At 27.2% G+C, this 23,398-nt stretch overlaps 2 protein-coding genes across 2 annotated transcripts; one reads left to right on the forward strand and one right to left on the reverse strand.

Moving 5' to 3' along the window:
* Nucleotides 1–1,681: 1,681 nt before the first annotated feature.
* On the reverse strand, nt 1,682–16,860 carry LOC122510418 (protein BCL9 homolog). Its single transcript, XM_043625051.1, has 9 exons — nt 15,912–16,860; nt 14,386–14,749; nt 14,003–14,247; nt 11,261–11,546; nt 10,800–11,161; nt 9,864–10,323; nt 9,498–9,705; nt 5,478–6,633; nt 1,682–2,508 (listed from the first exon to the last, which is right to left on the reverse strand). The coding sequence occupies exons 2-9, from the start codon at nt 14,699–14,701 to the stop codon at nt 1,750–1,752; spliced, it is 3,792 nt and encodes a 1,263-aa protein (XP_043480986.1). The 5' UTR covers nt 14,702–14,749; nt 15,912–16,860; the 3' UTR covers nt 1,682–1,749.
* Nucleotides 16,861–17,325: 465 nt separating this feature from the next.
* LOC122510419 (integrator complex subunit 12-like) lies at nt 17,326–21,768 on the forward strand. The gene is made up of 5 exons (XM_043625052.1): nt 17,326–17,598; nt 19,001–19,170; nt 19,818–20,180; nt 20,347–20,419; nt 21,019–21,768. The coding sequence occupies exons 2-5, from the start codon at nt 19,012–19,014 to the stop codon at nt 21,303–21,305; spliced, it is 882 nt and encodes a 293-aa protein (XP_043480987.1). The 5' UTR covers nt 17,326–17,598; nt 19,001–19,011; the 3' UTR covers nt 21,306–21,768.
* The last annotated feature ends 1,630 nt before the right edge of the window (nt 21,769–23,398 follow it).

A 23,398-nucleotide genomic window follows, 5' to 3' on the forward strand; every position in this document is an offset into this window, starting at 1 on the left:
TATTAATTTTTTTCTTAATAACAAACATAATTTACGATCTTAAAAATAAATATTTTAAGGTAAAATTTAATTTTTGAGCAAAAATGTAAATTTACGAATATTTTTTACAAGGAGAGAGATTATATATTAAATTTTGAAAAAGTATTTTGCAAAATTGGGAAAAAATGCGACAAAGCTAAATTTTTATATAAAAAGTACTAAACTTTAAAAAACCTCCGCGAAATTTAGTATAATTTATATTAAATATCAAGAATATTTATTAAATTCTAATAAAACTTTACTAAATTTCACATAATTTTTTTTTTAAATTTAGTATTTTTTATATCAAAATTTTGCAGTGTCGCATTTTTTCCCGAATTTAAAATTCTTTTACAAAAATTTATTATATATTCTCTCTCCGTGTAATTTAATTTTCGAATGTAGTGAGAAAAGAAAATTTCCTCTACGCTAAAATTATAACTAAAAATGCTTCTTTGTAAATTATTTTTAAAGAATAAAGGCGAGACTGCGACGCAATTTTCAGCTATACGAAGAAATTAACTTAAAAAATCACGAAAACTGTTCTTATAGTAATTTTTTGCGAGGAATTCAATGGTCATAAAATAAATTGGGTCAAAAATTTTTTTGGTCGAACGGTCCCAAAATTTTATTTTAAAAAATTTGTATTTTTCGTAAAAAATTAAATATTTTAAAACCCATTCGTAAATTTATAAAAAATATGTTTATTTATCTAAGAAAAAATGTTCATTCAAAAATTTTAATATTTACTATTCTTGAAGCATTTTTTTCGGAAAAAATTCATTTTTTATCGAATAAAAGGTGATTTTTGTTATTAAAATTGTAAACTCAAGTAATAAAAATCATTTAAATTTGTTAAGTTATTTTTGAAATTTATATCTTTCATGAAAGATAGAAGTTTTGTGTAATAGGACAGTTCACTGTTTTATTTACATTAGAAAAAAAATGCTTCAAAAATAGTAAATATTAAAATTTTGAGGTGTATATTTTTTTTAGATAAATAAACATATTTTCTATAAATTTAAGGATGGATTTTAAAATATTGAAAAGCAAATTTTTTGACCACTTGGGCAAAAAAAATTTTCACCCAATTTATTTTATGACAATTGAATTTCTCGCGAAAAATTACTATAAGAACTGTTTTGGTGGTTTTTTAAGTTGTCTTCGTAAAGCGATCGATTTTTGATAAATATATGTTAAAATCTCATATTAACTTTTCTGTATAAAGAGAGAAGAATTTTTAATTTCTGTTGAATTTCAGAAAGTATAAAAATTAATTAAAAGACTGTAAAATTTCTCTATCCGATAATTGGCACAAACTATAAATCCTAATATCTAATTATTAAATATTAAATATTAAAATCAAACATCAATTGAGCTATTAATTTAAAAAAAAAATTCCAATTTTCTTAACAGAAAAACAATTATCAAAGATCTTAAAACTTCTAAATATACACAAATCTTCTAATAAAAATTCTCTCTAAAGAAAAGCAAACAGAGTGATTTGATTCTAGACATTGACGATTGACAATTAGCAAACGTTTCAGCGTTGGGACGGCGAAATTTTTTTTTTTTTGTTGAAAAAAAAATAAAAACAAAATTTTCGACGCCATTGGCAAAGGCGACTCGAGAGATCACAGTCGTGACGGGCAGTGTTTTTTTCTTTTAATATCAAGAAGACCGAAAAAAAAGAAAAAAATTGGAGAAAATTTTGCCCAAAGTAAAAATAATTTATTTGGGCATGAAGAACTGTTGATGTGAATGTGAATTGGGTTGTGGATGCATATTAGGATGCGGAGGAGGTCCACTAGCCCTCGTGCCAGTAGCGTATAATTGTTGTTGAAAATTATGAAATTGCTGAGCATAAGTGGGATCGGACATACTTGGACCACCGCCAACGAAGGGACTATTCTTAAAATTACTCGAACCACCGCCCATACTGGGTGGTAGTGGTTGCGTCGCCTCCGGTGGCGGTCCAAGGCCCATGGGTCCCTTATTTGCCGCGCCGTACATTCCTGGATTATTATTTTGCCCCGGCATTTGACCGCCTGGCACCATGTCGGGGGGAAAGACTTTGTCCGGGTCCATGGGACTGCCAGGGAAGACACCGCCGCCCACCATGTGCTGCATTCTCATGATGGGCTGCTGCCGGACCATGCCGCCGACGGGCCTCATTGAGTGCATCGCCACTTGGGAATTCATTGGTTGTGCGTCCATTCGCGGTGATCCCATGCCTGGCGGAAGTCCTTGGGGTCCCGTGTGTGGCACCATGTTACCTGGCATGCCCTGATGAGGTCCCATATTATTGGGCACACAGCCATTTGGAAAATAGTGTATATTCGCGGAAGGTGATGACATTTTGTTGTCGAGGCCGGGAAGAGGATTTGTGAAACGCTGCAGAAAATCGAGACTCGGCGGTCCTCGTGGCGCGTGACTGACGTTTGGCCTCGCCGGTAAGTACTGTATTGTATTCGGTGCACTTGGTTTCACCTGGTGGCAGAGAAAGAAAAACGAACGAGGTTAATAAAAATGATAATTGAAAATAAAAAATATTTCTAATCTTCATCAATAAAAAAAATGATAAGAGAAAAAAGAAAGATAGAATCAGGGACAGAGAAAGAAAAACGAACGAGGTTAATAAAATGATAAGAGAAAAAAGAAAGATAGAATCAGAAACAGAGAAAGAAAAACGAACGAGGTTAATAAAATGATAATTGGAAATAAAAAATATTTCTAATCTTTATCAATAAAAAAAAATGATAAGGGAAAAAAGAAAGATAGAATCAGGGTTGCCACGCTTTTACTCATTTCAAATTCCCTAATTTTTCCAGTTTAAAAAACGGAATTTTTCCAGGTTTTTAAAACATCATTAATTACATTTTACCAATAAAGCTGTAAGAGATGTAAAAAAAATATTTGTAGCATCAAGAAAGAAATTCTATTCTATATTTTACCAAATTAAATAACTCCCTGATTTCCAAACAAAACTTTGACTTTTTCTCTAACTCTAAATAATATTCTGATTCACTCGCAAAATAATTAGATACACAAAAAATATTCATTTATTTACGAATTTCTTGAAAGAAATTCAATTCAATTGTTTAAAAACAATTTTAATAAAATTGTACGCAAACATTTCATTATTTTTATAAATAATAAAAATTTCACAGGAATTCAATTATTTACAAATTTTTTATAATTTCCTTTTAAATAATTAAATTATTCTCTGAAATAATAAAACTCATTGCAGAATTTCAATTATTTTTAATACAATTGTAATCGAATTCTTCGAAAAATGTAACTATTCTTAAAAATTTGATTAAAATTCGTCAAAAGAATTCAATTATTTAAAAATTTGTTAATAAAATTCTTTTTAAGAATTAAATTTTAAGAAACATTCAATTATTCAATAAATAATATTTACTTTTGTATTGGAATAATTAAATTCTCGTAGAATTTTCTAGTAAAAATTGATTTGAAAATGAATTTTAGTTTAAATTTTAGATAATAGTAATAGAATATGAACACAATTTTTAAGAAGTTACAGTAACAATATTCTTATAATATAAATTAATGATTTTAACACTCGATCCTCTTTAATTATTATAAAACATGAATAAATCGATCACTCCGAGTGGAAGACTCAGAGTTATCGATATCTTCATGTTTTTTAATAATATTTTTAAAGTTGATTCATTTCAGAAAGGTTTTTGTCGAAAATAATTGCATTTTGCAAAGAATTTTATTAAAATTCCTGAAAATTCAAATCTAAAAATTTTTTTTTTTAATTCTTGAAAATAATTGAATTTTGTAAAAAAAATTTTTTTAATTTTTGAAAATAATTGAATTTTGCAAAGAATTTTGCTAAAATTAATGAAAATTTAATTTTCCAAAGAATTCTTTTTAAATTCCTGAAAATAATTGAGTTTTGTAAATAATTTTATTAAAATTTCTGAAAATTCAATTTTGCAAAGAATTTTTTTTTTAATTCTTGATAATAATTGAATTTCGCAAAGAATTTAATTAAAATTTTTGAAAATAATTGAATTATTCAAAGAATTTGTTTTTAAATTTCTGAAAATTGAATTTTTCAAAGAATTTTTTTTAAATTCCTGAAAATAATTGAATTTTGCAAAGAATTTTATTAAAATCCCTGAAAGTAATTGAATTTTGCAAAGAATTTTATTAAAATTTCTTAGAATAATTCAATTTTGGTATGAATATTGTTATTTAAGAAAATAATTGAATTTTGCAAAAAATTTTATTTAAATTCCTTAGAATAATTGAATTTTGCATAGAATTTTATAAAAAATACCAGAAAATAATTTAATTTCATAAAGAATTTAATTAAAATTTTTGAAAATAATTGAATCTTCCCAAAATAATTATTAAAATTCCTAAAAACAATTTAATTTCTGGCAAGAATTTTATTACGTTTAAAAATAACTGAATTTTTATGATGAATATTGTTATTCCTGAAAATAATTAAATTTCGCTAAGAATTTGATTAAAATTTCTGAAAATATCTGAATTTTGACAAAATGATCATTAAAATTCCTGAAAACAATTTAATTTCTGGCAAGAATTTTACGTTTAAAAATAGGCTGAATTTTTATGATAAAAATATTGTTAATTTTGAAAATAATTGAATTTTACAAACAAATTTTTAAAAATCCCTGAAAATAATTAAATTTTGCAAAGAATTTGATTAAAATTCCTGAGAATAATTTATATTTATGAAAATAATTGAATTCTTTGGAAGATACGTCATTAAATTTTTGAAATTCCTAAAAGAAATTTATTATTTATGAAAATAATGGAATTGTTGTGAAGAAATTTATAAAAAAAATTTGTAAATAATTGAATTCTTGTAAAATTTTTATTATTTTGAAAAATAATTAAATGTTTTTTAAGATTTCAAATTAAAATTCATTCAAAAATTGAAATTTTCTAAAATTCTAAATTGAAACCTTTTAAAGTTCATGTTTTTATGAAAATTGTAAACGCAATTCTTTTAAAATTGAATTAATTTTGAAATATTTAACTAAAATTAGATTTTAAGAATAAACACAGTATCTTTAGAAAACAACAGTTTTCCAAGATTTCGATAAGAATTTCCAGACTTTTCCAAGGTTTATAAAATTCCCTAATATTTCCAGGTTGAGTGGCAATGCTGTAGAAAAATGCTAAGTGGGAAAAATAGAAAAATACAGAGTGGGAGGAAAGATAAAAAAATGCTGAGTATGGAAAAAAGAAAAATAGAAAAATACAGAATGGGAGGAAAAATAAAAAAATGCTGAGTATGGAAAAAAGAAAAATAGAAAAATACAGAATGGGAGGAAAAATAAAAAAATGCTGAGTATGGAAAAAAAGAAAAATACAGATTGGGAGGAAAAAGAAAAAAGTGCCGAGTATAGGAAAAAAAGTACTGAGTTCGGGGAAAATAAAAACAAAAGTACCTGAATATTTGCTCCATTATAAGGACTTGGCCCAGAGACATGAACATGTGGATGACCATGTGGATGTGGTGCGTGGGGATGCGGATGATTGTGCCCACCGGGCATGAGTCTAGACGGTGGTCCATGAGGATTTTCGCCAACCCCACCGCCACCACCAGGATAAGGACTGCCTTGTGGACCGACATTTGGATTCGGATGCGGACCACCGCCGGGATTATTGCCTCCTCCACCCATCATTCCATGCGGCATCATTCCGTGATGATGTTGCATTTTATTCGGCACGCCAGGACTGCCCGTGTGGGGTGTTGGACTGTAACTCGTTGGCGGTCCCCCGAGACCCATACACATCCCAGTGACGTCGCCCGGTTCATTGGTGGGTGGCATGTGGCAACCGCCGTTCAATTCACCGCCGCCTTGCATTTGCATCATGTGCATATTATGGGGATTTCCAAATGGCATCATTCCCGGATTGCCCGGATGCATTGGACCACCCTCGTTGCCAAGTGCATTGCTCGCCGCTGTGTTTGTCAATTGTTGACTCATTTGTGCTAACGATGTAATTGGATCGAAGTGATTTGTATTCATTGAGCCCAAACCTCCGAGGCGAACGCCCATATTGTTTGGATTCAGTGGAACGTTGTCCGACGTTTGACTAACGGGAGGTCTACTGCAGGGGAAAGGTCCTCCTGGACCAACCATGGAAGGTACTAGGCCGGGATTGTTAGGATTGACGGGATTTTGTTGTTGTTGCTGCTGTTGTTGCTGTTGTTGTTGCTGCTGCTGTTGTTGGATTTGTTGCTGTTGTAAGTCTTTTGCAGAGGGGGGTGATGTTTCGGCTTTAGTGTTCGGTGATGCTGGGACTCTTGGTGGTCCCATTGCATCCTGAAGACTTGAATTATGCGGTGCTGGACTACTTTGAGCGCTTGCTGTCGTTTTATTGCTTGGCTTGTTTGAATCGACGGGCGTGTGTGGCGTGACACTTCCCGGTGTATGGGGAGTGTGAGGCGTGTGAGGACTGTGGAGTGAACCAGTGAATCCTCTACTCGTACTCTCCATCGATGGACTCGGTGCTTCAGATCTTGAGAATTGATTGCTGTTCTCCATGTTCCCCGTGAGCATTCGATTCGGCATTTCTGCACTATTACTGGTTGTACTTCTGTAATAAATCAAAATTTTTATAAGGTAAATAAAAACGAAGTTAAAAACATTCAACATTAATAATATCTAAAATTATTCAAAATTTTTATTTTAATTTTATTTAAATCAAAATTTCTAATGTATTAAAGAAATTTTTCAAAAATATAATTTTACGTGCGCACGATTGCCACGCTTTTGCTCAATTCAAATTTCCTGACTTTTCCAGATCAAAAAGCGTAATTTTTCCAGGTTTCTAAAACTATATTTGTTGGCAACGAAAATTTAATTTTCTTTTTCCTGACTTTCCATTGAATTCCAGACAAAATTCTTACTTCTCTTTGACTCGAAAGAATGTTCTCATTCAGTTTAAAAATTATTACTCTATTGCTTCTTTTTTAAATAAATATTTAATTATTATTTTTTCATAAGATTTAAAATTATTCAAAACATTAAAATTCAAACCTTTTTGAAATTAAAAAATTTGTTAAAAAAATTGTTATAAAACATGAAGAATGACCGACTGATAAAATCATTATTTTATATTATAAGAATATTGTTACTGTAACTTCTTCAAAATTATTTTCATCAATTCAATTCAAATATTATTTTCAAGAATTTTTAATCGATTATTTTTAAAAAATTTCGAAAAATTTCTTTCAAAATTTCCAAATCTATTTGTTTACAATTTATTCAATTTTACGAAATTTCATCAATTATTCAAATATTTATTTAAATATTTATTAAAATATTATTCAAATATTTATTTATTAGAAAATAAAAACTTAAAATAATTTCAAAAAAGTTCCATTAAAATTTTTCAAATAAAAATTAAAACTACACAATTTTTAGTTTAAAGTATAAAAAATTCAAACTTTCAAAGATTAGGTATAATTTGAAACCTTTTCAAAATTTTACTTGTTGGAATTCAAAATATTACTTATTGGAATTAGTGACTGACTTTTTGCTTTTAAATTAGTAAAAACGACTATTCACTAATTCAAATTAGAAACCATTTTTATTAATTCAAATTTAGAGTTTAATAATTCAATTATTATCTAAAATTTTAACTGAAATTCATATTTAAATCAATATTTATTAGAAAATTCTACAAGAATTGAATTATTTAAATACAAAAATAAATAATTTATTGAATAATTGAATGTTCGTTAAAATTTAACTGCTATAAAGAATTTTATCAAGAAATTTTTAAATAATTAAAATTCTTTTGACGAATTTTAATAAAATTTTTTAAGAATAATTTCATTTTTCCAGAAATTAGATTAAAATTGTAGATTAAAAATAATTAAATCTCTGTAAAAAAATTTTAAGAATAATTTCATTTTTGGAGAAATTAGATTAAAATTGTATTAAAAATAATTGAATCTCTGTAACAAAAAATTTGATTGAATTGAGAAAAGTTTTTGAAAATAACTGAATTTTGAAGAATTTTATTATACTTTTGAAAAGAATTGAATTCTTGAGACAAATTTCATTAAAATTTGGAAATTCTTTAAGAGTTCTTAAAGTTTTGAATAATTTAATTCAAAAATTCTAAAAAAAGAATTGAATTTTGAAAGAATTACAGTTGCAATTTTTACAATAGTATATTGTGCAACAAGTACAGAAAGAAGCTGTTTTCCGACGAGTGCAAAGTTTGCTGTCCCGAGCGAAGCGAGAGCGGCAATTTGCACGAAGTTGGAAAATCTTCTTTCGTACGTGTTGCACACAGTACTTTGTGCAACACCTTTTGGTTTTGATAAAAAAGCTGTTTGGAAACGCTAGTTGACGCCAACATACGTACTGTTTAGCAGGGTTTGGAACGTATGTTACCGCACGTAATATTCATGGTTTTTTACGCGTATATTACTGTAAAAAACAGGTCTTCTACAAATAGAAAACAAATACCTATGTATATCACCAAAAAAACCCAAAAGTTTAAGAACTTTGCCGCACTAGTGCAGCAAAGTAAGCACTTTGCCGCACTAGTGCAGCAAAATAAGCACTTTGCCGCACTAGTGCAGCAAAGTAAGCTCTTTGCCGCACTAGTGCAGCAAAGTACTGTTTTGCGCCTACTTTACAGGCATGCAAAGTATTACTTTCCTTACAGGTGTTGCACAAATAATTTTTCATTGAAATTATAAGAAATTTTAATTCCTGTGAAAAAATAAATAAGAATAAGTTTTTAATTTTGAAGTTTTGAATAATTTAATTAAAAAATTTCGAAAAATCGTTTCTTAATTTTTTTTGAGGAGGTACTTGAAATTTTTAAAAAATAATTGTATTTCCGAAAATAATTTAAAAAAATTGAAACAATTGAAAATTTTGTCAAATCTCATTGAAATAAATTTTATATTTTAATGAATTTTATTTGTTTACTTTTAAAAATTATTTTGAAATATAATCGTATTTTTGAGGAATTCTAATTGCTAATTTGGAAAATAATTGAATTTACAAAAAATTTAGAATAAACTTATTACCAGGAGTGTACAGTGGTACTCAAAAGTTCAATTATTTAATCAAAAATATCTTACATTCAAGTTGCTGTTAGAAATATCTTTGCGATTTCAATAAAAGTTGTTCAAATAATTAAATTTAAAAAAAAACTGTTAGAAAAATTATGTTTTTTAAAAAATGAAGAATTTTCAATAAATTTCAAAAAGCAAATTTTTTAAAGTAACAATGGTAATGAAAATAATTTCACGTACAGTTTTGCAAGTTTTGGAATATTTAAGTAAAATTAGATTTCAAGATTAAACACAATAACTTTAGAAAACAATAATTTTCCATGGACTCCGATAAAAATTCCCTGACATTTCCAGGTTTTTCAGATTGCGTGAGAGGAAGATTTGTGTTTTTTTTAGTGGGTAAATAGAAAATACTCACGAGGGTAAGCTGCCGTCTTTGAGACTCGTGTTAGGCTGCTTTTGTATTGTAAGTTCTTGGCCTTCGAAAGTATTCAGATACTGTATTTGCTGTGGACTTGGTACCGGCATAAGATTCGCTTCCTTAACTCCGGCTGCATTCACCGCTCCTCCGAGTTGCTGCTTTTGTTGAGCTAAAGATTGCAGCGTCCGACAGAACATACCATCCACTAAAAACACATCACAGTATTTCTAACGCTCTTACAAGGAAAACCAAAAATCAAAAAATCCTTTTGCCAAGACAATTTATAAATCAAAATTCTAGTCTAAAAATTATATTAAAAATATTAAAGTCTCGTAGCGAAAGGGATGCTAAGATTATAAATACCGTTCGGTGGTTGATTGTTGGGGAAATCGAGTGAAGAATCCTTTTGCGGTGTCGCTCCACTGGGACTCAGAGCGGCAAGATGAGCATGCGAAACCGGTGTACCTGGATTACTGTGATTTAATTTCGTTGATGAAGCCGTATTCACTGAGCCAACAGTCGGAGTCGGCGAGTCCTGACTGGTGGGACTTTGTCCTGGCAAATGACTCGACCTCTGATTACCGAGTTGAAATTGTCTATTGCAATCGGCTGGCGAATTCAGAGCTGAACTTGCTCGAGGCGAAGGTAATGAGAGATTACTAGTGGGATTATTCGGTGAGGATGGATTTGGACTTTGAATGGCAATTGGTACACTTGCAGATCTTGTTGTCTGATGATAAGGAGGTGGTGGTCCTTGACTGCGAGGCATTCCTCCAACAATTCCCGATCCACGAAGAGATCCGCCGGGACTTCCTACGCCAACCTGTGGAGATTTTTTTTATTTTAATCAAAAATTTATTTTAATAACAGGGCTCGAATCAGTGAAAGTATTTAAAGATACGGACTTTACGGACCAAAAATGAAAAATTTTACTTAAAACTACAAATTGAATTTTTCATAACTATAAAACATGAAGATATCGATAACTCCGAGTCTTCGACTCGAAGTCATCGATTTCTTCATGTTTTATAATAATTAAAGATTATTCAAGCATTTTTAACTAAAATTCTTCTTTAAATCGATTATTTTAAACAATTTTGGAAAAAGTTCTACGAGAATTCAATTATTTAAATAGAAACAGACAATTTATAGAATAATTGAATGAATGAATGATAATTATTTGAATTATTTTAATAAAACTTTTAAGAATAATTACTACATTTTTCGAGGAATTCGATTAAAATTGCATTAAAAATAATTAAAATTCTGCGATGATTATTTATGAAAATAATTGAATACCTTTCCCTTTCCATCCAGAAATGGATGCTGAAGTTTGTGCCAATCCATTGTGGGTGGACACTGATTCGGCAAAGATACTGGCGGAACGTTAGGTGGGCAAGAGGATGTAGAAGTTGCTCCTGGCAGAGCATCCAAAGACCCAGTGGGATCTTCTTTCTGCTGTGGAAAGAGTATCATCTGCATCTTCCTTATAGTCGCCAATTGGACCTCTCTATGCTGCCTTTGTTGCGGAGTGAGATTCTCGTCGGGAACCTTGACACCCTGCAAAGAAGGTTGTAATCCACCGGGACCTGGACTTGTTGTGCTACCCAGTAAATTCGGACTGTGACCCATAGCCGCATTTGTTGGCGCTTGAGTATTTGCTGTTCAAAGAGGGGAAAAGAAAAAAATCAGTCCCGTACATTCTAAATTTGCTCATTTTAATTAAATTCCCTTTCTTTAATTCATCAACATTAACATACCTGGATTACTGGGTGAGGTGGGCACGAGGCAAGGCACATCCATATTCGGCTCGTCTAACGACGTCTCCGGATTACCCAAGGAATTATTGCCATTTAAATTCCTAATATTGGGCTGCTCATTCCAAAATGATGGCGCATTTGGATCGAGAGCCGGCAATTCAGGCGGTTGTTCAGTTGGAAAACCACTGTTTGCACCTCCCTGATGACCCTTTTGCTTCAAATTCGTGAGATTATTCAGCCAATTTGCTGGATTCTGACGAAATTGATTTATTTTGTTCGGATGTTTCTGTAAAAATAGAGAAATTACTTTACACAGTTTTCCAGGTTAAAAGACGTAAATTTTCCAGGTTTTTAAAACTACATTTATATTTTACAAAACTTTATTTTTAATTTTAATTTAATTTTTAATTTTATTCTTAATTTTGCCAAACTCCCTGATTTCCAGACAAAACAACTTTTTTCCTGTTCTATTACATTTATTTACGAATTCCTTTAATTGTCAAATTACACAAAAACATCAATAACTTCGTTTTTAAATGAATATTTAATCATTATTATTTTTTTACAGAAATTAAAATTTTCAAAAATTTTAAATTCAATTACATATAATAATTAAAACTTGATACTATCATTATTTTATATTATAAAAATATTGTTACAGTAATTTCTTCAAAATTATTTTCATTTCAATTCAATTCTTCCTTTCTAGAATTTTAAACTAAAATTCTTTTTTAAAACAACTTTTTTAAAAATAATTTTGGAAAAACTTCTTTTTGGAGAATTTTTAAATCCATTTGATACAATTCAATTTTACCTAAACTTTCGATTATTCTGACATTCTTCAATTAAATAAATTAGAAATTAAAAACTTTAAACAATTAAAAAAAAAAATTCCATTAAACTTTTTGAGAAAAATTAATTCTAAATTTCCTTAAAAATCTTGTCAAGAATTTAATTATTTTTATAGATATTAAAATTATTCCCAGGAATTCAATTATTCTCAAACAAAATTTGAATAAAATTCTTCGAAATAATTCAATTATTTTTAAAATTGACAAAATTCTTCGCAAGAATTCAATTATTTTCAAAATTGATAAAATTCTCCGCGCAAGAATTCAATTATTTTCAAAAATGATAAAATTCTTCGTAAATATTCAATTATTTTCAAGTAATTTTGATTATTCTGACATTCTTCAATTAAATATATATTAGAAAATAAAAACTTTAAGAATTAAAGAAAAATTCAATTAAACTTTTATAAAAAATAAATTCTTCAGAATTGTTAATTAAAAGTATGAAAAGTTCAAATTTTCTAAAATATTTTAATTTGAAACATTTTCAAAATTCAATTATTTCTAAAAATTTACGCTATATTGCTTTCAATATTCAGATAATAATTTAAAATTTTAACTAAAATTCATTTTTAAATCAATATTTACTAGAAAAATCCACGAGAATTCAATTATTTAAATACAAAAACAAATATTTTATTAAATAATTGAATTCTCTTTACAAATTTTATTAAAATTTTTAAGAATAAGTTTGTTTTTCGGAAAGTTGATTAAAATTTTATTAAAAATAATTGGATTTCTCCAAAGAGAAAAGAGTATTTGAAACTTTTTTTTTATAAGAGTTTTTGAAAACAATTGAAATTTTGCCAAGAATTTTATTAAAGTTTTTCAAAATATTTGAATTTCGGAGAAAAAATTATAAAGATTATTGAAATTTTGACGAGAATTTTTGTAAATTGTTGAACACAATTAAATTTCTGCGAAGAATATTATATTACTCTTGAAAATACTACTTACTACTTAAATAAATAAATAAAAAAAATAATTGAATTCTTGAGACGAATTTTATTAAAATGTCTTTTTAAACAATTGAATTTCTTTGATAAATTTTAATAAAATTTTTAAGAATAATTTCATTTTTCGAGGAATTTCATTAAAATTGTATTAAAAATAATTGAAAGTCTGAGATAAGTTTTTATTATATTTATAAAAATAATGAAATGTTTGCGTAGAATTAAAAATTTTTTTTTAAATAATTGAATTCTTTTGAAAATTTTTTCTAAAGTACGTAGATTTATTAAAAATTATTGAATTGAGGAAAGTTTTTGGAAAATATTTGAAATTTTGCCATGAATTTTATTAAAATTGTTGGAAATAATTGAATTTCTAAGAAGAATTTTTACTAATTTGGAAAATAATTGAATTTCTGCAATCATTTGTAATTGCTTCAAAATTCAATTTCTTTTAGTTTTTTTAATTAAAATTCTTCTATAAATCCGATTATTTTTAATAATCAATTAATAAAATATATTAAAAAATTTAACTAATTTCAGAAGAATTGGAATAATTAAAATTTCTCAAAAATTTACGTTCTTTAAGACGATTTCTAGTTAAATTAATTGAAAATTGAAATTTTACAAAATTTCAAATTAAAATCTTTTGAAATTCATCTGTACTTATGAAAATTGTAAACGCAACTTTTTTCGAAAATTTAATTAATTTTGAAATATTTATGTAAAATTAGATTTCAAGAATGAACTTTAGAAGATAACAATTTTCCAGGATTTCGATCGAAATTCCCTGACTTTTCAAGGTTTTTTCAAGGTTTCTAAAATTCCCTGACATTTCCAAGTGTTCCAGGTTTCCAGGTTGCGTGGCAACCCTGATATGGAAATTAATGACTTATTAAAAATAAAATTACTATTTTTAAATTTTGTCCAAAAAAATTTACCTCCAGATATTTTTTAGTGCCCGGTTGCGCACAATGATAAGCAATAATCGAGGGATATTGACCAGCCATAATTGCTTCCGCCCCCTTGTTTGCCAAAGCCGTTGAAAACACGAAAATTTGACTCTGCTGTTGCATATATTGAGCTTCTCCGCTACTCGCACCACTGCCCATTTGTTTTGCCAGAACATTACTCACTAGTGGTTGAACACCTTCAGGTGGAATTCCAACGTTTGTGGGGCAATCCGCTTTAAAGAAAAAAAATGTTTCCCCATTAACAAATGATTAAAGGAAATTAAGTAAATTATTTACTTCAAAAATAGAAACCAGATTGGAATTAAATTAAAAAAAAAAAGAAAATCTTTTTTTTTTAAGAAAATAATTACCTCCTGAGAGTTCGTCCGTTGGATTATTATCCTCTTGTTTAACGGAATTAAGTATCGGTTGATTGTTATTGCCGTTTTGGTTGTCTGATGACATTGTGTTTTCTCCATTTGCCGGGTCTAGTGAAGGATCTCTGGGACATTCGGTTGTGTCCTCGGTTGTTGGGTCTTCGTTATTTCCAGAGCCAGATTCTTCTTTGATTTTAACACGATCCGCATCAGGCTCCTCCTTCACCACTGCGGTGGGTACACAACTAGGTTCACTTGTTTTCTTTTCCGTCTTCATATTTGCAGGCTCAAATAGGAGCTTCTCTCTCATTAGATTATCAAGCAATTTAAACTGACAATAATCATTGTCAAGTTTTATCTATAATATTAAGAAAATCAAAACAAATCCATCAACACAAATATAATAATTACTAAATGTATATTTGTAAACATATTTATCGCTTTCATTTAAACGTTTTACAATAATTTGACAAGAATTTGTAAAATTTATCATTTTAATTATTAACGAACTTGTCAATTTTTTTTAATTACTTTTCAGTGTTATGTTTTGCTATGTAAAAAATTATTTATTCGAAAAATTGCAGGGTATACAACTCTACTGATTATATTACAATATTGTTAAGTGATAAATTTTTCAATAATATATTTTGTTATAGATATTATTTAAAGTAATAGATGTTTTAATAAATAGTATTACTTAAACATAATGATATGCAGTTTGCTGATAAAAATGTGCTTACTGATAAAAAGAATTGTATTTCAACGTCAAACAATATTTGTTATACATACGTTGAAAATTTCAGATATAGGTAAGAGGTAAACAAATTCTATGCAAATGTTTAAAGCCATAGAAATATTTATAAAAACGTTTTCATATTATCGGGAAAAAGTGTAATATTTTAACAAGCTACATGTGAATACTACTTACTTTTTAAAAAAACTAATTCAAGGAAATATAGTTCATTTTCTATTTATAAAACGAAAAATCAGGCCAATATTTTTTTTTCTATGGTGAAAGATTAAAAAAATATGAATTATTAAAAATATCGAAAATATACAAATCTACTTTTAGAAATTTACAAATCTAAATCAAGTTCTTAAAACCAAAGGTAAAACTGATAAAAACAAATTTCTAACAAAATATTTTCTCATGATTTTGACATTACTGATAAAACTTTGCAATTTCGCTTCTAATCAGCAGACTAATTTTTTGGTAACTTTTGTTTACCCTGTGGAAATCTATTCATAACCGAAAGTATCTGACAATTCTAAAAGATCTAGTTGTTCTAAAAACAGATTCAAATAGCTACGTTATCATTAACCTAAAAATTAATACATCTCAATTTCCTCCCACATTAAGAAAAACATTCAATTTCCCATCATGTTCATCTCCCTCATCATAATGTTTATTTAACTCTACTTGTTAATGTTATTAAGAGTTGTTAAAATATCGGAAAAAAAAACTACTTTTTTTACTGACACTTGATCGCATATATACGCTTATGAACGTTTTGGCTTACCCTTTAGAAAACAGAGCTAATAAACTTGCTGGACCCCAAAAGACAGGTTAATCCAGAACAACTTTTAACACCAAGTTTTCAAATATGCGTTTCTCGTGAGAAGAAACGCGGGAGCATTCTTATATGGAAGTTTTGCACTATGTTATAAAGGAGGACTGTGATTTTCCAATGTGCACTAGGAGTCAGCGTGACCCCGGTTTTAATTAGCCCAAGAGATATTTTCCAGTTAATCTCACATTGAATTCATAAACTTGAGAGGAAGATCACACTGAATTTCACGAGGATCGGAGAACGCCTCCGAAATCGGGTAAAAGGAAGACTGCAAAAAGTGCGTTCGAAGATCTTGGGAGAGTTGGAAACTGGCGAAATAGCAAAGTGTCACCCCCGGGTCCACGATAAGTAGGCAGCGCGCATCTCGAAGTAGCTTGTTTCCTGGGTGCAACTGAACTCGTTTCACAAACACTTATGCACCCAAAACATCGGGAACTGGGGCCAACGCACGCCGCAACTTAAATCTTTCGACCTCTCGCGATCATTGTTCTTCAACTTTATTTGTCACTTCATGGTCGCTTTGATTATTTATTTCTTTTACACACTGCTACCAACCGCTAGTCGAAAGTTGAACACTGTTTTAATGCGCCGCGTGAAATAAAGAGGGCGTTATTGAATCATCATCAGTGTGAGAAGGATGAAAAACAGGAGCAAGAGAAGGCGCCGTATCTTGCATCTCATTCCCCTATGATGCTTGATCATACTATTTTGGTAGTTCTTTTCTCAAATTTACACTCCCCCGTACCCCTCCGTTTATTCATTGAAGTTCATCCCAAGCATTCTTCATCCATTAGATTGGGAATTTTTATGGCGATTCTCTCAATTATTGTTCAATAAGGAAGTCTTGTGGTGCATTTTACTCCGAAAAATCAGTTGTGATTTGTGCTAAACATGTCATGAAGCACGAAAGTGCACGAAAGTCTATGGGGAAATAGGGTGGAATTCGTTTATAAAAGTTACTAGATCGACGCCATTTTGAATGTCGGAAAAAGGAGGGAAATTCAAATAAATGAATAAATTATTCTTCTCTTGTATCGAATTTTCAATTTTTGTCTAAACAGTTCTTTTGAAATTTATACTTTTCGTTATCAATTACTTTTCAGGCTTTTCAGTATTAAGAATACTGTTTGAAAATAAGAAAGAAATAGTAATTCCTTATCGACAGAGTTGGCTCGAGTTTTGGATCGACAAAATAGACTTTTATTTTATCTAAGTTTTATCGTCCCCTAGCAACTACAATTCTAACTACATTTGAATTTAGAACTTGCTCCTCGGATATTTTCCCAATTTTCCAAATTACATAAAGGTGCTTGCACACTTCCAAATTTAATTTCACAGACAAATCTCACTCCTGCCATCTGTCCTGCAAAGTGCGTGGCTGCATGTCAACTGTTTATTATATTATCGATTTTACACTTTGATGTTAATTGAGAAACTTGAGAAAATAGACGCGTGAAAAAGAAAAAAAATAGTTTATTTTGGACATTAATCAGCTGATTTGAAGACCTGTATAGAGAGTTAAAGAAAGAGAAAACCAAAAACTTAAGAGAATATTATTACAATTAGAAACCTATTATTGTCATTGAAATAGTAACACTAATATTTCAATTGTTTTTATTCTTGCAAATCACCACAAGTAAGTGCATTATTTCTGTTTATAATGTATATTAATAATCGTTGAATTCCGGTAATCTGTTTGCAATTTGAAGTTAGTTTTTGTTTGCTTCTTTGTTTCTTAACTTAATTTCTTTTTATAAATGTTTTCAATTTTAAAATTAATGTACTGAAATTCATTGAATTCTTGCGAAGTATTTATCTATATATTTATCCAAAAATTTGAAAATAATTGAATTCTTTCGAGAAATTTCATTAAAATTGTATTGAAAGTCATTGAATTTCAGCAAAAATAAATTTATTATTTATGAAAAGAATCGAATTCTTCCAAAGAATGTAATTAACATTGTAATGAAAATAATTTATTAATTTTAAAATTTCGTAAAAATAATGTTATTTTTTTAAATAATTTTCACTGGAAGTTTTGAAAAATAATTTAAATTTACAAGGAATTTTACATAAAAACTTTTGAGATTAATTGAATTTTTTAGAAAAATTTTATTACAATTTATAAAAATAATTGAATTTTTGGGAAGAATTTTACAATTTGTAAAAATAATTCAATTTTGTTTTGCAGATTTTTATCAAAATTTTTGAAAATAATTTAATGTTTTGAAAGTATTTTATTAAAAATTTTGAAAATAATTTAATTCAATCGAAAAATGTTATTAAAAGATATAAAAATAATTAATTTTTCTTAAGAATTTTATAAAAACTATTGAAAATAATTGCATTCTTTTGAAAAATTTTATTAAAAGTTGTATTAAAAATAATTTAATTCCTGTGAAGAATTTTATTATTTATGAAAATAATTGAATTCCTCCAAAGAATTTTTGAAAATAATTAAATTTTTTGAAAGAATTTTCTGAATAATTTTGAAAATAATTGAAATTCAATCGAATAATGTTATTAAAACGTTTAAAAATAATTTTTAAAGAATTTTATCAAAATTGTTGAAAATAATCGAATTTAATTAATATTTTTAAAAATAATTTTTTTTATAGAAATTTTATTAAAATTGTACATTGAAAATAATCGAATTCCTTCGAGAAATTATACGTTTTATAAAAATAAATTAATTCTTCTAAAAAATGTTATTATTTATGAGAAGAATTTTTGAAGAATTTTTAAAAATAATTGAATGTTTTGAAAGAATTTCATTCAAAATGTTGAAAATAATTGAATTCAATCGAAAAATGTTATTAAAACGTATAAAAATAATTAATTTTTCTTAAGAATTTTATAAAATCTGTTGAAAATAATTTATGATGTCTTAAAATATAAAGTTTTTTAATTTACAAAATAATAATAAATGGAATATCGCGTTCACATTTTTTTTCTAGTTACTTATAAAGTAGTTTAAATATTATCTGTATTTTGTATAATTATGTTGAATTTTTAAATTAAAATAATTAAAATTCTAGATTGTTCAAGAATGGCTCAATTGGAATTAGATCCACATTTTATACAGGGTTTACGATTATTGCATTCAATAAATAAGGATTCGGCTGATCAACTAAGAACCCTTTTGGATGAGGCAATAAGACAAAAACATGGTCCAGTCAAAATGTTGTGCAATGTTTTACATAAAAAGGTAATGAATTTTAATTAAAAATTTTGAACATTATTGTTTTCTCCAAAATGTTAAAAATAATTCTAAAATGTTATTACTTTTGGAAATATGTAATTGAAAATATTAAAAATATTGTATTTTAAAAAATTAGAAGCTAAATTTTCATTTTTAAGTTTACCTTTAAAGATTTTTCGTTAAAATTTTCGATAATTTAATTATTTTCAAAATTTGCAATTAAATTTCTTCAAAAATTGATTTTTAAAAATTGTAACAAAATACTTGTAATAAATTAATTATTTTCAATTAAATTTTACAAAATTTTAACTATTCAAAAACAATTTTTGAAAGATTTGTCTGTAATTATTTTTCGCATTATAAAAATCAAAATAAGTTGCACTTTTTTTTACTAAAAATTGTGGTATTTTTTTGCAATGTTTGGATAAAAATTGGAAAAAGTCGCAATTTTTAAAAATAAGTCAAAAAAGTCACAATTTTCTTAATTTTCCTGACAATAAACTTTTTTCACGATATTTACCTGACTTAAGTAACAAAAATTTTGTTTTAATGTGTCATGAAAATTTTATTATTTATCACCTGGAAATCATGGAATTTTATAAGGAGAAATTTGTAGAATCCCTGTTATTAATAATTGCAAAAAAAAATTTCAGTACACTATGGAGGAGCCAGTTTTAAGTGATCACAGTAGTGGAAGTAGTAAAAAAAGTAAAAGTTCATCATCTAAACATTCGAGTAAATCAAGTAAAAATAGTTCACCAGTAAATGTGCCAGCTCGTGATACACCTCCGGATGTAATGCAATCTGATGATAATTTGGCACTGGAAATTTTGGAGGACGACTTGACATGTGTTGTGTGTAAGGGAATGGATGTTGGCGCAAGGAACAGACTCGTCGAATGTGCAGTTTGTCATTTTCTCTATCATCAAGAATGTCACGTGTCGCCAATTCTGGATTCTCAAATCGATGGACCAGGAGTTGTTTGGCACTGCTTTTTGTGCACCAACAGTCAACAGGTAGCATCACATACAAAATTTGTACCCATCTCATTTGTATATCAAAATAATCAGCTAATTATCAATTTTTGCTCTGAGAAGAAAAATTAAATTTCTGAAAATTATGTATAGAAAAGAAAAAATAAATAATTAGTTTTTATACTAAAGTATTTTTTACTTTATTCAGACCTCGAAGGAGGGCACATCACCAAAAGCTGTAACAGAATCGAAATCTAAAAAAGAGAAAAGCAGATCATCGAGTGAGTAGTTTAAAAATTATTAGGTTTTTACTTTTTTTTTAAAGAATATAAAAAGCACACACCAAAAGAAGTTTGGCCTTCGAAAACGTTTTCATCGTAAGTAAGTGGAAAATTTCATCTTTTTTGTTTTTGAGTATGTTCCAGGCATGCTTTATCCTCTTAATCTCAGAAGAGAAAGTCGATCGTGATTCTATTATCCAACTGCATGTGACGCTTCTTTTGATGTGTGTAAAATGCATAGTAATCTGCAAGTATCTAGTTTGAAAATTAATCAAAGCATTTTCATCACATCCAAATTGTTCTTATCATTGTAGTTTCATTTCGAATTTAATTTTCAATTCTTAATTTTAAAAAATCAATTTTTTATTCATAAAAAGTAATTTTTCCTGTAAAATTTAAAAACTGAATTTGAATTTAAATTTGGCAAATAAATAAAGAATAAAAACTAATGAATAAAAAAGTCGATCGAAAACATTGTCCTTAACATACATTAAAAATACACACATTTTGCATTAACCCTGGGTGCTTATTTTCGAAAGAAAAAATAAAAATTACCCCTTTCTCCGAATAAGAAACTCATAATTTTTCCATTTTTCCAGGTTCGAAGCACGATAAATATAAATCTTCAAGTGGCCTTAGTCAATCGCAATCGATAAATGTCAGTAGTAGTGGTAGTTCATCAAATTCAAGTAGTTCATCATCGAAAAATGTACCAATGCCCAATATTCAAATAATTAGCGGTGATAAACGACTGCGTGACATGATGAAAAAAGCGAAAAATGATAAACGAAGTTCATCCAGCAGCAGTAAGCATTCTTCAAGTTCTTCCTCAAAATCTTCACACGAAAAATCACTACTTTATAAAATGAAATCAGGTTCTGAATGAAATTGAATTTCATTCTTATACATATATAGAGTTATTAATATTTACAATCAATTTATTTAATTATATATTGCATAATTTTTTTTTGAGAAAGTACTTGTATTCAAGTACTTTTATATTTAGATCGTAAGTTTTTTTTAACTGTGAATTAAAACAAAATTAGGTTCAACTTCACTCTGCGAATTTGAATTTAAGTGAAAATTCACTTTGAATGTGAAGTCGTCGACGAGAGGAAAGCAGGGTTTCTACTATTCAGGGTGATCACAAGTTTCAATTTATCAACTTCCCTGACAATTTAGACATTTAAATTACTTTCCCTAAAAAAATTCTTTTTACAGAGGAAAATATTAATGTTTATGGAAAATGAGTAAACTTTATGAATTTTAATAATTTCTAAAACTTAGAATTATAACTCTTCCTGACTTTAATTATTTTCTACAATTTTCAACTAAACTTCATCTCGGAATCAATTAATTTAAATAATTTTCCAAAAATTCTTCTAGAATTCAATTATTTAAATACATAAACTCAATTTTTTATAATCATTCTGACTCTTCATAGTTTTTTCTTAAGTTATTAAGGTATAATATTTTCAAAAAATTATGATAAGGAAATTCATACAATTAGTATTTTAAAAATATTTAAAAATAATTTTTGAACGATAAAAATCTTTTAAAAATAATTGATTATCAAATTTTTGAAGAATTTTAATTATAAACATGACCATGATTTCTCAAAAATTTTAATAAGTCAAAAAAGTTAATTTTGAATCTTAAAAAATTATTAGAAAACAATTCTAATAATTACTTTTTAAAAATATTTTATTAATGCCATTTTACGAAAATAATTGTATTTCTTAAAAGAATTTTTGTATAATTTAAAAAACTAATGAATTTTAATTAAAAATTTTGAACATTATTGTTTTCTCCAATATGTTAAAAATAATTCTAAAATGTTATTATTTTTGGAAATATGTAATTGAAAATATTAAAAATATTGAATTTTAAAAAATTAGAAGCTTATTTTCATTTTTAAATTTACCTTTAAAGATTTTTTATTAAAATTTTTGATAATTCAATTATATTCAAAATTTGCAATTAAAATTCTTCAAAAGTTAATTTTCAGAAATTGTAACAAAATACTTGAAATAAATAAATTATTTTCAATTAAATTTTACAAAATTTTAACTATTCAAAAACAATTTTTGAAAGATTTGTTTAGTTATTTTTTTTGGGGAAAAATTTGTAGAAACCCTGGAAAGTGCTTTTCACTCAAAAAGTTAGTGGGAAAAAAAAAAGTTTTCTTACGTTGACGTGTTTTAACGTATACTCAGTGAATTTTCACTTATTCAGATTTGGAGAGCACATTTTAGTTTTTTTCAAATAAAAGATGTTACTATAACAAAATTTAAATTCAAATGCAATTTTTAACAATTTAAAGTAACAGAATGAAGAATTTTATTTAAAAAATATTTTTAATTAATTAAAGATTATTCTTTTGTTTTTAAAAACACGAAAATTCGAAGTTAGAACAACTTTTATGTAAATCAAATTCTTCCTTAAGGTAGTTTACTTACTTACTGATTTTACTTTCCTAATTTGGAAATTAAAAAAAAACTGAAAAGCAAATAATTTCTTTTATTTAATTAATTATTGAAAATAATGAATTTATAGAAGAATTTTAGTTAAAAACACCTTAAAGAAATTGAATTCTGAAGAAGTTACAAATGATTGGAGAAATTCAATTATTTTCAAAAGAAAATAAAATTCTTCGCAAAAATTCAATTCTTTTCAAAAATTAAAAAAAATTCTTGTCAAAATTTCAATTGTCTTTATATAAATAATAAAATTCTTCTACGAAATTCAATTATTTTGAACAATTTAAATAAAATTCTTCTACGAAATTCAATTATTTTGAATAATTTAAATAAAATTGTTGTCAAAATTTCAATTATTTACGAAATTTTTCCTCAATTCAATGATTTTCAATACATATTTACTATTTTAATAAAATTTCCCAAAAGTATTCAATTGTTTAAAAAAATTTTTGATAAAATTCTACGGAAGCATTTAATTTTTTTTCATAAATAATTGAAA

The sequence above is a fragment of the Leptopilina heterotoma genome, unplaced genomic scaffold (genome assembly GCF_015476425.1).
Source record: "Leptopilina heterotoma isolate Lh14 unplaced genomic scaffold, ASM1547642v1 Lhet_68, whole genome shotgun sequence".
Classification (NCBI taxonomy): Eukaryota; Metazoa; Arthropoda; class Insecta; order Hymenoptera; family Figitidae; genus Leptopilina; species Leptopilina heterotoma.